Consider the following 16,717-nt stretch of genomic DNA (forward strand, 5'->3'; position numbering starts at 1 on the left):
CTACTATCAACAAGAATTTTTGTCACGGTGCAGAAGAACTTTGATAAAATCCAAGAAAACATCAAGTGTTTGATGTTGGATCGTGACCCAGGTGAATACGTGGAAGAAAATTTTGCTGAGGGTAGTCTACTGCCAAAGGAGAACAACACCAAACCCCCAGTTGTACCGCTGGGAAGGCCCAAACAACTACTAGTACCTACTCCTCCTTCCGTAGCACAACCTGAGAAACCAATTCTTGCTATTGTAACAACAACACTCAAGGATGGGTTCGACAATGAACTAAATTTGGATGGCACCCCGAAAGTTCCTTAGAGGCATCCGAACTTCGGCAGTTCCAAGGGAGATCTAAATCGAGCAGGAGGATAAGTGCAGAATCCAGCACAGATACTCATAGATGATCTGGAAGAAGAAGGTTTACATGATGAGAATATGCACAGATCTAGACCTTCCACTCCAAGTGATGACAGAAGAACAATGTTAACAGTCCAGACATCAAAGTCAACATAACTGAATTTGAACGGGACAACCTTGATTCATGGATACATAATTTGGAACAGTATTATGCTGCAGCTTGTACCCCAATTGAACATTAAACCGAGTTAGCATTATCGTATGTAAAAGGACCGACAGTACAATGATGGAGAGGCATAGGTTATGCCCTAAGCAATGTACTCTCACATAAGTTTTTCTCTTATCTGATTGAGAGATTTGTTGTGGATTTAGTTTGTGACATTGTCAACTCTTTCCATGCAATACAACAAACATCTTTAGTGGCAATATATGTGGAATAGTTTGAGGAGCTTATGAATGTTATGAGGAGGGAAAACCCTGCAATTTCTACTGATTACTACTCCTTGACCTTAATATTTTGGTCTACAAACTCGGTCAAAGTTAGACAAGTTTGACTTTTTTGAAAAAATAATACACCTTATATTTAGGAACGGAGGGAGTATCTCACTATCTTCCTTTCTGGCGTCAGTCCTTACTTCAGGATCCATGTAGAGTGTTTTAAACCCAAAGACTTACAAAGAACAATATGGTATGCTAGGAGAATGGAAAAAGCTACTACCCCTGTACCACCAAAAGCATATGTGCCTCAACCCAAAAGAAAGGTTATTTTTGAACCTCCCAAAACACTTGTTGTGGCACCACTCTGAAATAAAAAATAGTGTGATCCAATAGGCTAAACAAAACCAAGTTTGTTACAAGTGTAGAGAACTTTGGGTGCCTGGCCATAGAAGAGTGTGTAAAATGAGCCAAAGAGCTCAAATTCAAGCTATGCAAGCTTAGGAGACACAAAACTTTGAGACAATTTTTCTTACAAATTTTGAAGATCCAGATTTGGTAACTGTTGAGGCTAGATGACACTGTTTTATGGGTATCTATGCATGCTTCTATGGGTATTGGTGCAACTAAAAACACATTCATCCTGTAAGTTAAAGTGGGGAACATGACTGCCACATCATTAGTAGACAGCAATAACAGTTCTACATTTGTTTCTCCAGAAATGGCTGGCAATATGCCAACTACATCAATTCCTACACATGAAGTGAAATTGGTAGTTACAAGTGGGGCCATTCTATGGAGTGAATTTACAACAAAAGATTGTCCTTATACCATTCAAGGCCACACATTTTCTGACACCTTCAGAATGTTGAAATTAAAGGGCTATGATATGATATTGGGGATTGATTGGTTAAATAAATATAGTCCAATCAAAATGGACTTCATTAAAATGAAAATGAAAATTACTATGAGAAGTGGAGAGTTAGTAACATTTGTGGATGAAACTGTTCCACTTACACATGTTACTGCAACACAAGATGCCACTCATAAATTACTGGAGCAAGCTATGTGTGCTTTTTTTATTCACTACTTGTGGGCCTCATGTGGTAGCAAAAGTGCAAGAGATTCCTCCAGAATTGCAATCTATACTAGAACAATATGAGAATTTCTTTCAAGAACCTAGAGAATTACCTCCTAGTAGATCCTGTGATCATAGAATCCCACTTATAGAAGGAGGAAAAGTAGTAAAGCAGAGACCTTATAGAGTGCCCCCTCACCAAAAGGACATATTGGGGAAAATCATATTGGATCTCCTAAAAGCTAGAGTAATAAGACCAAGCATAAGCCCATTTTCATCTCCTGTGTTATTTGTACAGAAAAAGGATGGATCTTGGAGACTGTGTACTGATTACAGGAAACTTAATGCTATCACAGTTAAAAACAAGTATCCAATACCAGTAACTAAGGATCTGTTGGACCACCTGAAAGGAGAAAATTTCTTTTCTAAGACTGATCTCAGAAATGGCTATCACCAAATTAGGATCGATGAAGAAGATATTCCTAAAACAACATTTTCCACTCACTTGGGACTGTTTAAATATTTGGTAATGTTTTCTAGCCTGACTAATGTACCTCCCACATTTCAGGCCCCCATGAACTAGTTGTTTGGACTTCTGAAATTTGTGGTGGTATTCTTTGATGATATACTCGTATTCAGTTCATCCATAACAGAACAAAAAACTCACTTAAAAGAAGTGTCCATTATCCTTCAAACACATAAACTGTATGCAAAGTTGGACGAATGTTCTTTTGTCCAACCATAAGTGGAGGACTTGGGGCATATAATTAATGTAGAAGGAGTGTCTATTGATCCATCAAAACTCGAAGCTATCAGAGAGTGTCCTACCCCTACAACTGTCACTGAATTGAGAAGTTTCTTGGGGTTAAGTGATTACCACAGAAGATTCATATAGGCTATGGTATCATATGCAAGCCTTTGTTTGACTGTTTAAAGAAATATTCTTTTGCTTGGAAAGTGTAGCAAGAACAAGCTTTTATGGCACTAAAATACAAATTGACACACTCGCCAGTACTAGCCCTGCCTGACTTCACCAAGCCCTTCATTTTGGAGGTCGATGCTTGTGGATATGGTTTGGGAGCTGCATTAATGCATGAGGGAAAAACCTATGTCTTACTTCAGTAAATTCATTGGGCCCAAAGCACTTGCTATGTCTACATATGATAAACAAGTTTTGGCCATCATTGAAGCCGTAGGCAATATTTTTTAGCTACCGCCCTCAGAACTGATCAGGAAAACCTCAAGTATATACATGAGCAGAAAATTACAAAGAGCACTCATCATAAAAAAAAATTGAAATTTTTGGGCTATAATTCACCATTGAGTATAAGAAAGGAAAATAAAACAAAGCTGATGATGCTTTATCAAGAGTTAAACACATGGTTTCTGTACTCACTGCTAGTGCTGCTGTTCCCACATGGGTTAGAGAAGTGATAAAAAGCTACAACGAGGATAATAAGATAAATGAGCTTATTGTTGCATGCACTATGGACAAGGACAACAATCTTCTTACTCTTTCAAAAATGGAATATTGAGATTTCACAACAAGGTGGTGATTGGAGCTAATACTTCTCTTAGGCAAGAAATACAACAAACTTTTCATAACTGTGAATCAGGAGGGCACTCTGGAGAAAGAGCTACTTACCAGAGAGTGAAGTTGGTGTTCTCTTGGCATGGTATGAAGCAAGGTGTAATTGAATTTGTGAAAACTTGCCATGTGTGCCAGCTCAACAAGACTAAACACTCTCCGTATCCTGGTCTCCTGGAACCTTAACCTTTTCCTGATTTTGCCTCGTCACATGTAAGCATGGACTTTGTGGAAGGATTGCCAATTTCTTAACATAAGAATTTAATTCTGGTGGTTGTGGACAGATTTACCAAGTATGCTCATTGATAGCAATGCAACATCCAATTTCAGTACAGTTTGTAGCCACGGCCTTCTGTGATAATGTGTTTAAACTACATGGCATGCCCTTGGTGATTGTAATAGACATGGACATAATATATACTAGTCAATTGTGGCAGCAACTGTTCAGATCCTTGACGATCAAGATACACATGAATACTAGCTATCACCCACAGTCTGATGGCCAAATGGAAAGGGTGTATCAGTGCTTAGAAAACTATTTGAGATGCATGTGTTTTCAGCAACCAAAGAAATGGCATGGTTGGCTTGATTTAGTAGAATGGCGGTACACCACTTGTTTCCATACGTCCTTGCAGATGGCCCCATTTCAGGCACTTTATGCCCCCCACGTAGCAAAATCAACATTGTGTGATACTATTTGTGAGGACAGTGACAAGTTTCCACAGAACAATGGGTTGGTTGTGGAAGTGATTAAACAGGATTTACAAAAAGCTTAAGCAAGAACGAAGCACTATGCTCACAAGAAGAGAAAGGAAATGGAATTTTTTGTTGGAGACATGGTCTACATCAAGTTACAGCCTTATAGGCATACATCCCTTAGTTTACACACACATTTGAAATTACATTTTAAGTTCTATGGTCCGTTTAGGATACTACAAAGGATTGGGAATCATGCCTACAAATTGTTGCTTGTCGAAGGATGTCAGTTGCATAGCACCTTCCATGTGAGCTAACTCAAGAAGCACATTTGATCAGCAGTGGTACCTTCACCTCAAATGCCCTTAGTTGGAGCAGATGGTACCATCAAAATGGAACCAGAAGCAATACTGGAGAGGAAGTTAATCCCAAGTCCGCAAGGTAATATCAGCATTCCTCTGGTGAGGTGGTTGGTGAAGTGGGTCAATATGCTAGTTGAATAAGGTACTTGGGAGGATTCGACCTTCATATAGAAAGTGGTTCTTTCATTTCAAGCTTGAGGACAAGCTTGGGCTGAATCGGGGGGGGGGGGGGGTATTGACAGGCCGTTTGATAATTCTGATAACAGTAGTGTTGAAATCCCCTATTTCCTGTTTGCTGGAGTTAACTGAAGCCGTAGATCTTGCATTGCTCTTCCTACAAACATCGATGTTCAATCTAACGGTGGTGGATCATTCAACCGTCGTTGTTCAGCATCCGACATCTCCATGTGTTGTGTTGCTTTTCTTCTACTTTATCACCGCGTTGTAGTGGCTATAAAGCCACCCATTTGCCCTGGTTTGGGACATGCTGAATTGTATTGGGTGTAAACCCTAGCCGCCGGTGGCGAGCTGAACCTACTTTCCCCCATTTTCAAGTAATAGAACCCTAGTTTATGCCTCCTTCATTCCTTTTAGGCCTCCTTTGGTTCATAAGATTAGAACATCATAGGAATAGGAAAATCATAGGAAATGAGATGACATGCATCTCAATTCCTATAGAAAAAGACATGCCATTTGATGCATAGGATATGATTTTTTTCATTAAGTCTAGGCTAATGTTTTTTTTGGAATGTGAAGGATTGGTTCCTATCCTATATAGGAATAGGAATACATTCCTACAAACCAAAAGGTTCCATAGAAATTTTTTCTTTGACAATCCTATCTTATGAAATTCCTACAAACCGAAGGATGCCTTAAGTTGAGTGTTTTAGAGTAAAATTACTTCTGTCAGAGCTCAGGGCTTGACACACAGGCCTCCGCTGGAACCGTGGTGTGCGCCCGGTCGGCACGAGAGAGAGCTCCTGTGGGTAGGTTGCGGTTTGTTGCCGAGCCCGGGTATGTGTCCGGTAAAATGAAGCCGTTCGTGCAGCAAAGGCGTTTGTGCGTCGGGAAAATCGTGTGCTCCATCTTCTACCTTCGTATGTGTGTGTGTGTGTGTGTGTGTGTGTGTGAGAGAGAGAGAGAGAGAGAGCTGGTTTGAGGTTTGTCCATAGGGGACATGCTAAGGGCTTGACACAAGTCAGAGCCAGGCCCGGTCCTGAGGGGGGCGAGAGGGGCGGCTGCCCCCCCCCCCCCCCGAACTCAAGGGGCCCTGTCGTTGGCCTGGCCAACGTAGAGCAGACCACGACTCCATGAGCGTATGACACGACAATATCATCTTGGCGATTGCGGCTGTTAGGTTTTCGTCTCCAGATCCATCTCCTCATGTAGGCGGCGCGATCTTAGTATTTCACATCGGCTACAGTTGCTGCGCCGGATGCATGCACTGGCCGCGGTGGGGTACCGATACATTTGTTGATAAGGATAGTCTGACGCGGCGGACTAGTAAGGCGCGTTCATCGACTCCATACACGAGAAGCCGGTTTGCATGGTGCCGCACGTATGTTCCGTTCCGACGAAAACATGGTGAAGGGGCTTGGTCGCCCGTGCACGGACGAGTACTATTCTGCCGCAACTAGGTACGTGAATTTACACGTAAAACACTTGATGCAAGGATAGTTTCGTACTAGCTTTCTACTTCCTGTGACCAACTTAAATTATTTCGATGGAAAAATTGTTTGGTGTTATTACAATTTCAACTTACTTTCCATCATGTTGGAAATATCCAACGAAATTTCAAGACACATCCGACACATAATATAGTAAAATGTGAAGGCTGAGGGAGGTGGTTAATTCGGTTGGAATAATTAGAATGAGTTCAAGCACCCGCAATAAAGTAAGAAATAACTTTACAATGCATATTTTAAACAAGTGCACAAAAGTACATATCAAATTGCTGGATTGTGATCAAATAATTCTCATATAAAAACAACAACAGAGAATATTAAGGGGCTCAAATTTTGGTTTTGTCCTAGGCCCCCGTGATCTCACGACCGACCCTCGTCACAGCACAGGGCTTGACACAAAGGCCTCCGACTGCGTCATCGCCCCGCACCGCGACGGGTATCAAGCCCACGTCGGCGATAGATGGAGGATTGCCGTCGACGTCGACAGGATGGCCGAGGCGGAAAACCCTAGTCGACGAATAGTCGGGCAAACGCATAGGGGCGAGATCAACTAGGCCGGCCCATCTCCCTCTACACGCAGTTTCGTTTTTTGCTTTTTTTGGTCCTTTTTTGGTTTCGTTTCTTTCTTTTTCATTTTTCTGTTTCTATTTCATTTTTTCTTTTTTTCTATGTTTATTTTTTAAAACTAAGTTCATGCTTGATTTTTTTATTCAGAAAATACTCTTGCTTTTATAAAAATGTTCTAAATTTCGAAAAAATGCCGTTTTTCAAAAACATTCATAACTTCAAAAAATGTTCGGGATTTTACAAAAATGTTGGATATTTCCAAAAATGTTCTAGATTTTAGAAAAATGTTCCTTTTTTCTCAAAAATGTTATTGTTCCTTTTACCTTTTTCATTGCTTCAATTCGTCCCAAGTTTTCCCTTTTTTCAAAATGTGTTTATTTTTCAAAAATGTTCATCTTTCAAAAATTGTTCTCGTATTAAAAGAACTACAGGTATTTTCAATTTGTTTTTCATAAATTAGTCAGACTTTTCAAAAAATGTTCTTGCTTTCAAATTTTTATAAAAAATGTTCCTCTTTTACGAAAAATGTTTCTATTTTATAATTTTTGTTCACAAGTTGAACTTTTTTTTCAAATTTTTTCACCAATTCTAAAAATGTTCATGATTTGAAAATGGTTGTGAAATTTTAAAAATGTTCTTCATTTTATAAATATGTTTTCCTTTTCAAAAAATATTTGTATTTCAAAAGTGTACATAAGTTGAATAATTGTTCCCAGTTCAAATTTTCATTACAAATTTGAGAAAATGTTCCTTTTTTCACAAATTGGTCACAATTTTCAAAAAATGTTCTTGTTTCCACATTTTTATAAAAAATATTGATGTTACATCGAAAATGTCTCTTTTTAAAAATGTGTTCAAAAATTGACAACTTGTTCCAATTTTTGTCACCAATTCTCAAAATGTTCATGATTTTAAAATGTTTGGGAATTATAAAAATTGTTCTTCTTTTTCTAAAAAATGTTTGCCTTTTCAAAAAGTGTACGTCAGTTCAAAAAATGCCCGTGTCTCAATAACTGTACGTAAGTTGAAAAAATGGTCTAGCTTCAAAAATTCTTTACAAATTTCCAAAAATGCTCTTTTTCATAAATTGGTCGATATTTATTGAAATGATCTTGTTTTCACACTTTTATAAAAATGTTCCTGTTTTACGTAAAATGTTTCGCTTTTTTAGAATTTTGTTCACCAATTAAAAAGTTGTTCAAATTTTGTTCTTGAATTCTAGAAATGCTCAGGAATTTAAAAAAATGTTCTTCATTTTCTAAAATATATTTACCTTTTAAATAAATGTACGTAAGTTCAAAAGATGTTCATGCTTCAATAAATGTTCCCACTTCAAAAATTGTTTACAAATTTTAAATCAATCTTCCTTTTTTCACAAATTTGTCACAATTTTCAAGCAATGTTTTTGTTGTCACATTTTTATAAAAAATGTTAATGTTATACGAAAAATGTCTCTTTTTCAAAATTTGTTCACAAATTGAGAACTTGTTCTAATTTTTTTTCACCAATTCTAAAAATGTTTGGAACTTTAAAAATTGTTCTTCTGTTTCTAAAAAATGTTTGTCTTTTCAAAAAGTGCACGTCAGTTCAAAAAATGTCTGTGTTTTAAAAAGTGTACATAAGTTGAAAAAATGTCCCCGCTTCAATTTTTTTTATATATTTCATTTTTTATTTTTTCATAAATTGGTCGAATTATTACAAAAATGTTCTTGCTTTCACACATTTATAAAAATATTCTTGTTTTACATAAAATGTTTCATTTTTTAAAATTTTGTTCACCAATTGAAAAGTTTTCAATTTTTTTCACCAATTCTAAAAATGTTCATGATCTAAAAATGTTCGAGAATTTTACAAAACGTTCCTCATCTTCTAAAATATGTTTACCTTTTCGAAAAATGTTCATGTTTCAAAAATTATACATAAGTTGAAAAAATGTTCGTGCTTCAACATTGTTTATAAATATTTAAAAATGTACTTCTAAAAGAAATGTTATTTGCTTTAAAATGCCAATGTTTTCAAATTTATTATGTTTTTGGAAATTATATTGGAATTCAAAAACAAATCCATTTATATTTTTTGTCTGTAAATACAATAGCTGATTAAGTTTTAGAAACTCAAAAAATTTCAAACTATAAAACCTTTTAGGAAAAAAGAGAAAGAGAAACACAAAAGAAAATAAAGAATAAGTCAAAAAAAGGAAAAAAGGAAAATAAATAAATAAAAAGAGAAGAAAACGAGCTGGTTACCTGGGCCAGCCCAGTCGACTTGCTAGCGGCGGCGGCCTAGTTGGTTGCCTGTGCGAAGGTATCCTAAAGGCTTCCAACAGACCTGCCGATGAACGGTAACAACTGGGCCGGGCCATTAACTTATTCCACTGTTTTCGTTTTAGACATTCTCGAGTTTTTCAGTTCGTTTTTTTGGTTTTGAGAACCTTCTAAAAGGTTCGCTGAACCAGTGTTTTTTTTTCTGTTTATTCTTATTCTTTCTTTGTTCTTTTTTCTTTTATTCGTATCTTTTTTTCAAGTTTAACTTCTTTTTGTATGAAAGTTTATATTTTAAATTTTGTTCAGAAACCAAAAAAACATGGTTTTTAAAATGTTCAATTTTTAAAATATGGCTGTGTTTTCGAAAATTGTTCATAAATTCAGGAAAACAAAATTTAAAATGTAATTCGAAAAATTCAAAAAATGTTTCTATTATTCAAAAAATGTTTGGAAATGTTTCCTATTCTAAAATAAATCTTGTTTCAACAATTTTTCGCAAGATATTATTTTTCATGATTTCAAAAGGTATTCACGTTTAAAAAATGTGAGAAATTTTCTTATTTTTCCAAAATTTGTTCGATGTGTTTTTGTTTAAAATGTACACAACTTTTCAAAAGTTGTTCAGAATTTCAAAACATGTTCCTACTTTTAAAAATAGTTAACAATTTATAAAAACAATCATGTTTCCATTTTTGCAGGAGTCTCCGATATTGTCTGCAATTTTGCAAAAAAAGTTAACAATTTCCAAAAACTTGTTCATAGATTTAAAAACATCCAGGAATTAAAAATTTGGTCAAGTTTTCAGAAACATTTGGAATGAAAAAGTTTGAAATACCAATATTCATTGTGATTTTCAAAACAATATTCAGATTTTAATTGTTTTCTAATATTTTCATAAAAATCAAGAAATTGTAAAGATTATTTTAAATGTGTCGCTTCAGTGATATCTTGAGAAAGCGGTGCCTTTCTTACAAGTAGCAGCCGACAGATGCAGTGGCTATCAGTGGCGGAGTGTGACGAGCAACCAAGGGTCAATTTCAAAATAAAAGCAAAATTTGTACAAAAACGTATGCTACTTACAGCCATTGTTTAGAACTGGAAAAAAAAAAGCACTCAGCATTGCATTCGCCCCGGTCCATAAATACACACTTGTTCAGAACCATAAATGCACACACACGTTGAGAACTCGAAAGTTGCAAGTTCCAATCCTAGCAGGCGCCTCCTTCGTTTCATTCATTTTATTTATCCTTTGTTTTCTGTTAGTGGGCCGGCCGAGTCGCAGGGTCCTCTGTGCGTCTGCACGCTGTTGAACGCAAAGAGCGTCCAATAAGAACTCCCCCTTGTGAGTTGTGATCCCTAAGAAAAGAAGAAGCGTCCAATAAAACCCTTGTCTCTCCCTCTCCCCAAGCCGCTCTACGCTTTCCTACCCAACCCAATCGACCTTGGCGACTGGTGCGCTCGCGCCGCGCGCTGATCTTCTTCTCATGGCTCGCACCATCAAAAGGTCCAGGTCGAAGAAGACCAAGGCATGCGATTCCGCACTACACTACAGTTTTGTACAAGTCCTCGTACGTCCAAGCCTTCAGCTCCGTATCCCTAATTCTGGCTTCCTTTGGTTTTTGTGAGAATAGGGATCCAGGAAAGGCGAGGCCTCGTCGTCCTCCTCCATTAACCCCGCGGTGGCTTCTGGCCCGGCTCAGGTGAGGGATCATAACCCGTTCGTTTTACGCTGTCAATCTTCGGCTATACCATGGAAGCTCCAAAATTGTGCTGAGTGTGTGGCACTTAACAACCGGTGTGTGTGTTTTTCCTAGGTGTGGCAACCGGGTGTCGACGCGCTGGAAGAGGGGGAGGAGCTCCAGTTTGACCCCGAGGCTTACAATTACCTCAGAGGATTTAGCATTGGGTGGCCCTGCTTGAGGTAACAAAAACAAAGAATCTCCGAACCGGGCGTTGTCTCTATCCTGAATCCTGATCACAGCACAAGATATGCTTGATCTCAACGCTTTACTCTCTGTTGTAGCTTTGATGTCCTGCGCGATCAACTCGGGCTTGTGCGGTCCGAGTTCCCACATACATTGTACGGCATTGCTGGAACTCAGGTTGCGTTTTTCTTTACGCCTTTGAAATCTATCCATAGATATTTCTCTGCAATGGTTTGACAGTTGTTGATTACTCCCTCTCATAATATAAGAGCTTTTTTTACCCTACATTTTTAGGGTAAAAAACGCTCTTATATTATGGGACGGGACGGAGGGAGTAGTAAAGAAAGCGGGCTTGTTCTTCCTTTTGGGTCCCATTTCACCTGATTTGAAAATAATAATTTGGAAACTGCAAAACAAGTCAAAAATTTCTGAAACTTTTTGGAAACAAGAATGGTATAATGTTATACTCATATAAAATGTTCGGCGAAATAGTAACTTCCGTGGACTCCGCGACAAAAAACAAACTTGTGACTACAAATGTGTGAACAGTACATTTTATTAGTGTCAATTTTGTTTTTTTCTTCGCGCAAAATATCATGCAACTCATTCCTTCGTGAACCTTTCCACACGAGCATAATACCATTCTGGGGTTTCATGATTTTTTTACTAACTTTGCAATTTTTTATTTTTATTTTAATTCCGGTGCATTGGCACCCGAGACCCAAAGATCTGGGTCCATCCGACCCCTCTCAATAAATTAGTGAAGACTGTTGTCATCGACTTTTATCTATGTTTTCAGTAGTAGATCCAACCACATTTAACTTAAATGAAGTGTTGTTACGATGGTTTTAACTTGAGAATGACATGATGTGTCATGTGTCTATGGAATTATACATGACTGTTATAGACCCATGATGAGAAAGTTTTGATCCTTCCGTGCCTCTGTTTTTTGTTTGTTAACTATTATTGTCCACTCAACATCTCAAATAATATTTTGAGAGAAAGGTGTGATAATAGTGGACATAGTTTCTCTCTGAACCATGAACTTGACTAATTGTTCTTTCAGTCCCAGAAAGCTTCATGGAATTATGCTGGTATTTTTAAGCTTTCCAACATAAAGGGCAAGAAACGGGAACCAATACCATCTTCAGGTATTGATGGTGATGATGATATGGATAGTGACAGCAGCAGCGATGAAGATGATGAAGAAACCAATGAAGATACAGAGCCCATTTTACATGTGTGTTCCCTCTTGAAGTGCCAAACTACAATTTTGGCATTTACATAATTATATGCAGAATCCATCATGAACCTTTGGTAACCTAGAATTCATTCTGTTGTATCAGTTACAAAGGGTGGCTCACGAGGGGTCTATAAACCGGATACGCTCCATGAATCAAAATCCACATATATGTGCTACGTGGGGAGACACGGGTCATGTTCAGGTAATTTATTACCGTTAGTCCACATGTGATTTATCAAAGCCACAAAATTTATGCTGCACATCACGCCCTGCTCTTTTGAGATAGGTCAACTTTTTTACTGTACATCAAGCTGAAGTTTATTCTTTTCATCATTTCCCTATGAAAAAGCCTCAGCATGTACATGGATAGTGTCATACTTGCCCAGCAACAGAACATATATTCTGTGCATTATATTTCCTTCTGAAACCGTAACAGAATGCCACATTGGCTACTTCCATGTGCTATATATACAATTAGCTGTGTGCTCTGTTCATACATATGCAGGTGTGGGACTTCAGCTCCTTCATTGCTTCATTGGAAGACTCAGAAACAGTTGCAGATAAAGATAACGGCATTATCCACCATCATGTACCTCTAAAAGTATTTAGTGGCCATAAAGATGAAGGCTATGCTATTGATTGGAGTCCAAAAGTTACTGGAAGACTAGTTTCTGGTGTGTACAAAATCTTATTCCTGGTACAGCTGGGATGTCATAGAATGCATTTGGTGGTATATGGAAATTGACATAGATTAATTTATACTTTGTAAATGCAGGTGATTGCAATAAGTGCATTCACCTTTGGGAGCCGAGTTCAAGTGATTGGAGTGTAGACACCGAGCCATTTGTTGGACACTCTGCAAGTGTTGAAGATCTACAGGTATGCCACATAATGATGTGTTATATATATAATCCTATTATCAGCCTATGAGATATATATTATTTAATATATCAGCTACTATAATTATGTTTTGCAGTGGAATCCCACAGAAGAAAACATGTTTGCCTCTTGTTCGGTGGATGGGACGATAGCTATATGGGATATACGTCAAGGGAGGAAACCTTGTTATGCGCCTGTTAAGGTTCACAATTCTGACGTGAATGTAATCTCATGGAATTCGTAAGTGCTATGCCTGTTATCTTTATGCACACTATAATGTCTTCTACATAGTACATTACATTTTTTTTTCTGAATTTCATATTCAGGCTTGCAGGCTGTCTTATAGCATCAGGTTGTGATGATGGCAGTATCTCAGTTCATGATATTAGAGCAATCGAGGTAATTCCGTGCTGATGAAACACGATGTCCTTGCCTTGTCAGTTTTTGGTGGACCACCTCAACTAGTAGTAGTTAAACTGGTGTTTCCCTTGTGTTCAACTCACAATAGGTTTTTTGGGTTTTTTTGCGAATGCAGCTCACAATAGGGTTGGGATTTCATGTTAAAGTGTTTATAATATCAAATGTTTCTTCCTTGTGATTTTATTTGCTGGCAGACCGGTGAGTCTGGTAAGTCCTTGGTAGCACATTTTGCCTACCACAAGCACCCGATTACGTCTGTGGAATGGAGTCCGTATGAAGCATCAACTTTGGCTGTATCATCTGCTGACAATCAACTGACGTACATAACTCTGTCCACCCTCCTCCCACTTATGTTTTATATGATTGCACCTAATCGCAGATCTTTTTGCCTAAATATTTGACATCTCAAACTGCTATGTCATAATAACATAATGATTAATTTGTGCCAGAATTTGGGATCTTTCGTTGGAAAGGGACGCCGAAGAGGAGGCCGAATTCAAAGCCAAGATGAAAGAACAAGTAAATGCACCCCAAGATTTGCCCCCACAACTTCTCTTTGTTCATCAGGTGTGTGCTACTATCATATTCCGTCTTGCAAAATACAGTCGCTATGTTTCATAGTTGAATCGTTTTTCGCTCACAGTACATTTTTTCTTGTAATTGAACACATCTACCATGTTCATGAGTATCTTCTGCACGCAGGGCCAGAAAGATTTGAAGGAATTGCACTGGCATCCACAGATACATGGGATGATCATATCCACAGCAGCTGATGGCTTCAACGTCTTGATGCCTAGCAACATTGATGCAACTATTCCATCGGCTGGGGCATCGATAACTATGTCTATGTGAGCAGCCAGTCACCTAACAGTGCAAATTCTTGGTTTTTGGTAGTGGACTAGTGGTACGGTGTATATAGCTTTCTCATATTACTTTGAGATGTTATTGCCTTTTTCCCTGAAAGATAATCAGCAACATTTACCAAATGCTCTGCTATATAGAAATATAACAGTGTACCTCATGATTTCTTTTGTTTGTTTATTAAATTAGGATTCCACGACAAATCTGGCGTCAGATTTGTGACCATGGCAAATCAATTTTTTTTATGGCAAATTATGTTCTCCAAGGATAGCAAGTTTAGTTGGTGAGCATAGCAAATCCGTCTCAGTTAATTATTTTTTGCAGTGCTTGCAAACTAAATTTGCCATAATCACGTCAATATAAATTGCCATAAAACACGTCAGATTTGTCATGCCTAAAAATCCAACGTCGGATTTTTGTGTTTCCGTTAAATTAATAATCAAGAATGTGAGTAAAAACCATCATTGTCACAAGTGTAGTTTGATCCTCGTTTGATTATGTCTTGCGATTGCGAGAATAATCAGCTCAATCAACAACCTTTCTTTTCATCAGTCTGGATGCTGGTTGCAGCCTGGTTCCTGTTGGAGCTGAGCTAAAAGTGCATGCTTAGTTTAGGTTTGTGCCACTGTTGCGCATGTGGCATACATCCAATTGTGAGCCTGTCAGCTATACCTGCTAGTGATTGAGGTGATCTTTTGCAATTGTACTTGCTAGTGTGCAGCATTTTGGGGAATCCCATTCGTCCTGGAATTTTGCGCAGTTGTCTTAGCATCTTTCGGCAGTGCTTATACTGCACGCTCTCAAGTTTGCAAAGCGTTGTCCGTGATCCGATGCTAATTTTATTCGTCAAGGAAAATTTGGCAGCCGCCCAAATGCTTGTATATTCTGTTGCATTGGAGAAGTAAAATAATATACTCCCTCTGTACCGTAATATAGGTCGTTGGAGTAGCTAAACTTTAGCTACTCCAGCGACCTATATTAGGGTACAGAGGGAGTACTTTTCATAAAAAAAATCTTCAAAAAGGGAAGAAGGAAGAGCTACTTGGACCTTTTCATGTTTGGTGTGAACTCACATGGTAACTTATGGAAAATCACATGCGAAAGTAGTGAACCATTTCTCATTCGGTTCAAGTTTTTGGGTATGAAACCATGGCGTAGGTGCACCAAGAAGCATGTGTACCATATATCCTTGAAAAACGAAAATGCCATTAAAAGAGTGGCACATGAGTTGGGCATGGCGTTTAAAAGTAGTCTAAAACGTCAAAAATCTCAAAGACAAATTAGTACCTAATGTTCGTATCTTCTATCCACAATTCCACATGCAAGGTTTCATGAAAAAAATGTATAGGATGTAATGGAAAACCAAAAAAGCACTCTAAAACGGCAATTTCCGAAACCAAAAGATCCTCTAAAATGGCTATTTTCGAAATTTTCCTTTTTGCACAGGCTATAATATTGTGATTTTCCATCAAAATTTACACAAACCCATAGAATACAAACAAAACACATGCCTTTTTTTTTGCAAAGTTTTGACATTTGCGAACTCATTTGTTACACACGAGAATATACGTTTTTGGGAGTTGTTTTGCATTCTGGGTGTCAGTCTTGTTTCTTTCCTATCTGAAAAATGTCAGCCTTGTTTCTTTCCTATCTGAAGAATGATGAGTGTTTCATATGCATTATACCTAGATTGAGCAAATGCAATTGCAAACGTTAAATAATGAGATACTAATCTTCTTTCTTTCCCGACTTTTCTCTCATTAAAAAAAGAATCGCAGGAGTTTGTGCGTCACACCTAGGTGACCCCATGTTTTTCTAAACATTAAATGGTAAGATATTTTTTTCGGGAGAACGCAATGGACCTTTCCGTTTCATTTCATTGAAAAGAGAGTTTTAAAATTACAACCCTCCTAGAAGGTGGTTTACACATATGAGATGGTCACTAGTGCACATCCCATGAGGCTGGGAGCACAACCCTAAGCCCTTGGGCACCAGCAGTGGTCCAAAGCCTGGCCTCGTCTTTGATCCTGCCAACGAGTTTGTGGACGGAGGACTGTGCGCGGTCGAAGAAGCAATCGTGATATGTGACTCATATTTCTTTCCCGACTTTTCACTCATAAAATGGAAGAATCGTAGAAGCATATGTTCTCGGGAGTTGTTTTGCATTCCGCGTGTCAGTCTTGTTTCTTTCCTATGTGAAGAATCATAAGTATTTCATATGCATTATACCTAGTTTGAGCAAATGCAATCGCAAACGTTGAACAATGAGATGCTAATCTTCTTTCTTTCCCGACTTGCCTCTCATTAAAAGAAGAATCGCATGAGTTTGTGCATCACACCTAGGTGATCCCACATTTTTATAA

General features: G+C 38.0%; 1 protein-coding gene across 1 annotated transcript; it reads left to right on the plus strand.

Moving 5' to 3' along the window:
• The first annotated feature begins 10,417 nt into the window (after positions 1–10,417).
• LOC123395914 (protein HEAT STRESS TOLERANT DWD 1-like) lies at positions 10,418–14,517 on the plus strand. The gene is made up of 13 exons (XM_045090939.1): positions 10,418–10,552; positions 10,658–10,726; positions 10,841–10,947; positions 11,050–11,128; positions 12,018–12,191; positions 12,298–12,396; positions 12,700–12,868; positions 12,970–13,073; positions 13,171–13,313; positions 13,400–13,472; positions 13,688–13,812; positions 13,943–14,060; positions 14,196–14,517. The coding sequence occupies exons 1-13, from the start codon at positions 10,511–10,513 to the stop codon at positions 14,343–14,345; spliced, it is 1,452 nt and encodes a 483-aa protein (XP_044946874.1). The 5' UTR covers positions 10,418–10,510; the 3' UTR covers positions 14,346–14,517.
• The last annotated feature ends 2,200 nt before the right edge of the window (positions 14,518–16,717 follow it).

This window comes from Hordeum vulgare, chromosome 5H (assembly GCF_904849725.1).
Source record: "Hordeum vulgare subsp. vulgare chromosome 5H, MorexV3_pseudomolecules_assembly, whole genome shotgun sequence".
Taxonomy (NCBI): domain Eukaryota; kingdom Viridiplantae; phylum Streptophyta; class Magnoliopsida; order Poales; family Poaceae; genus Hordeum; species Hordeum vulgare.

Excerpts from the sequence above, each read along its gene's own strand:
- LOC123395914 (XM_045090939.1), top strand. The coding sequence starts at position 10,511 with ATGGCTCGCACCATCAAAAGGTCCAGGTCGAAGAAGACCAAG. Across the intron at positions 11,129-12,017 it reads ACGGCATTGCTGGAACTCAG|TCCCAGAAAGCTTCATGGAA; the intron begins GTTGCGTTTTTC and ends TTGTTCTTTCAG. Across the intron at positions 12,869-12,969 it reads TACTGGAAGACTAGTTTCTG|GTGATTGCAATAAGTGCATT; the intron begins GTGTGTACAAAA and ends TTGTAAATGCAG.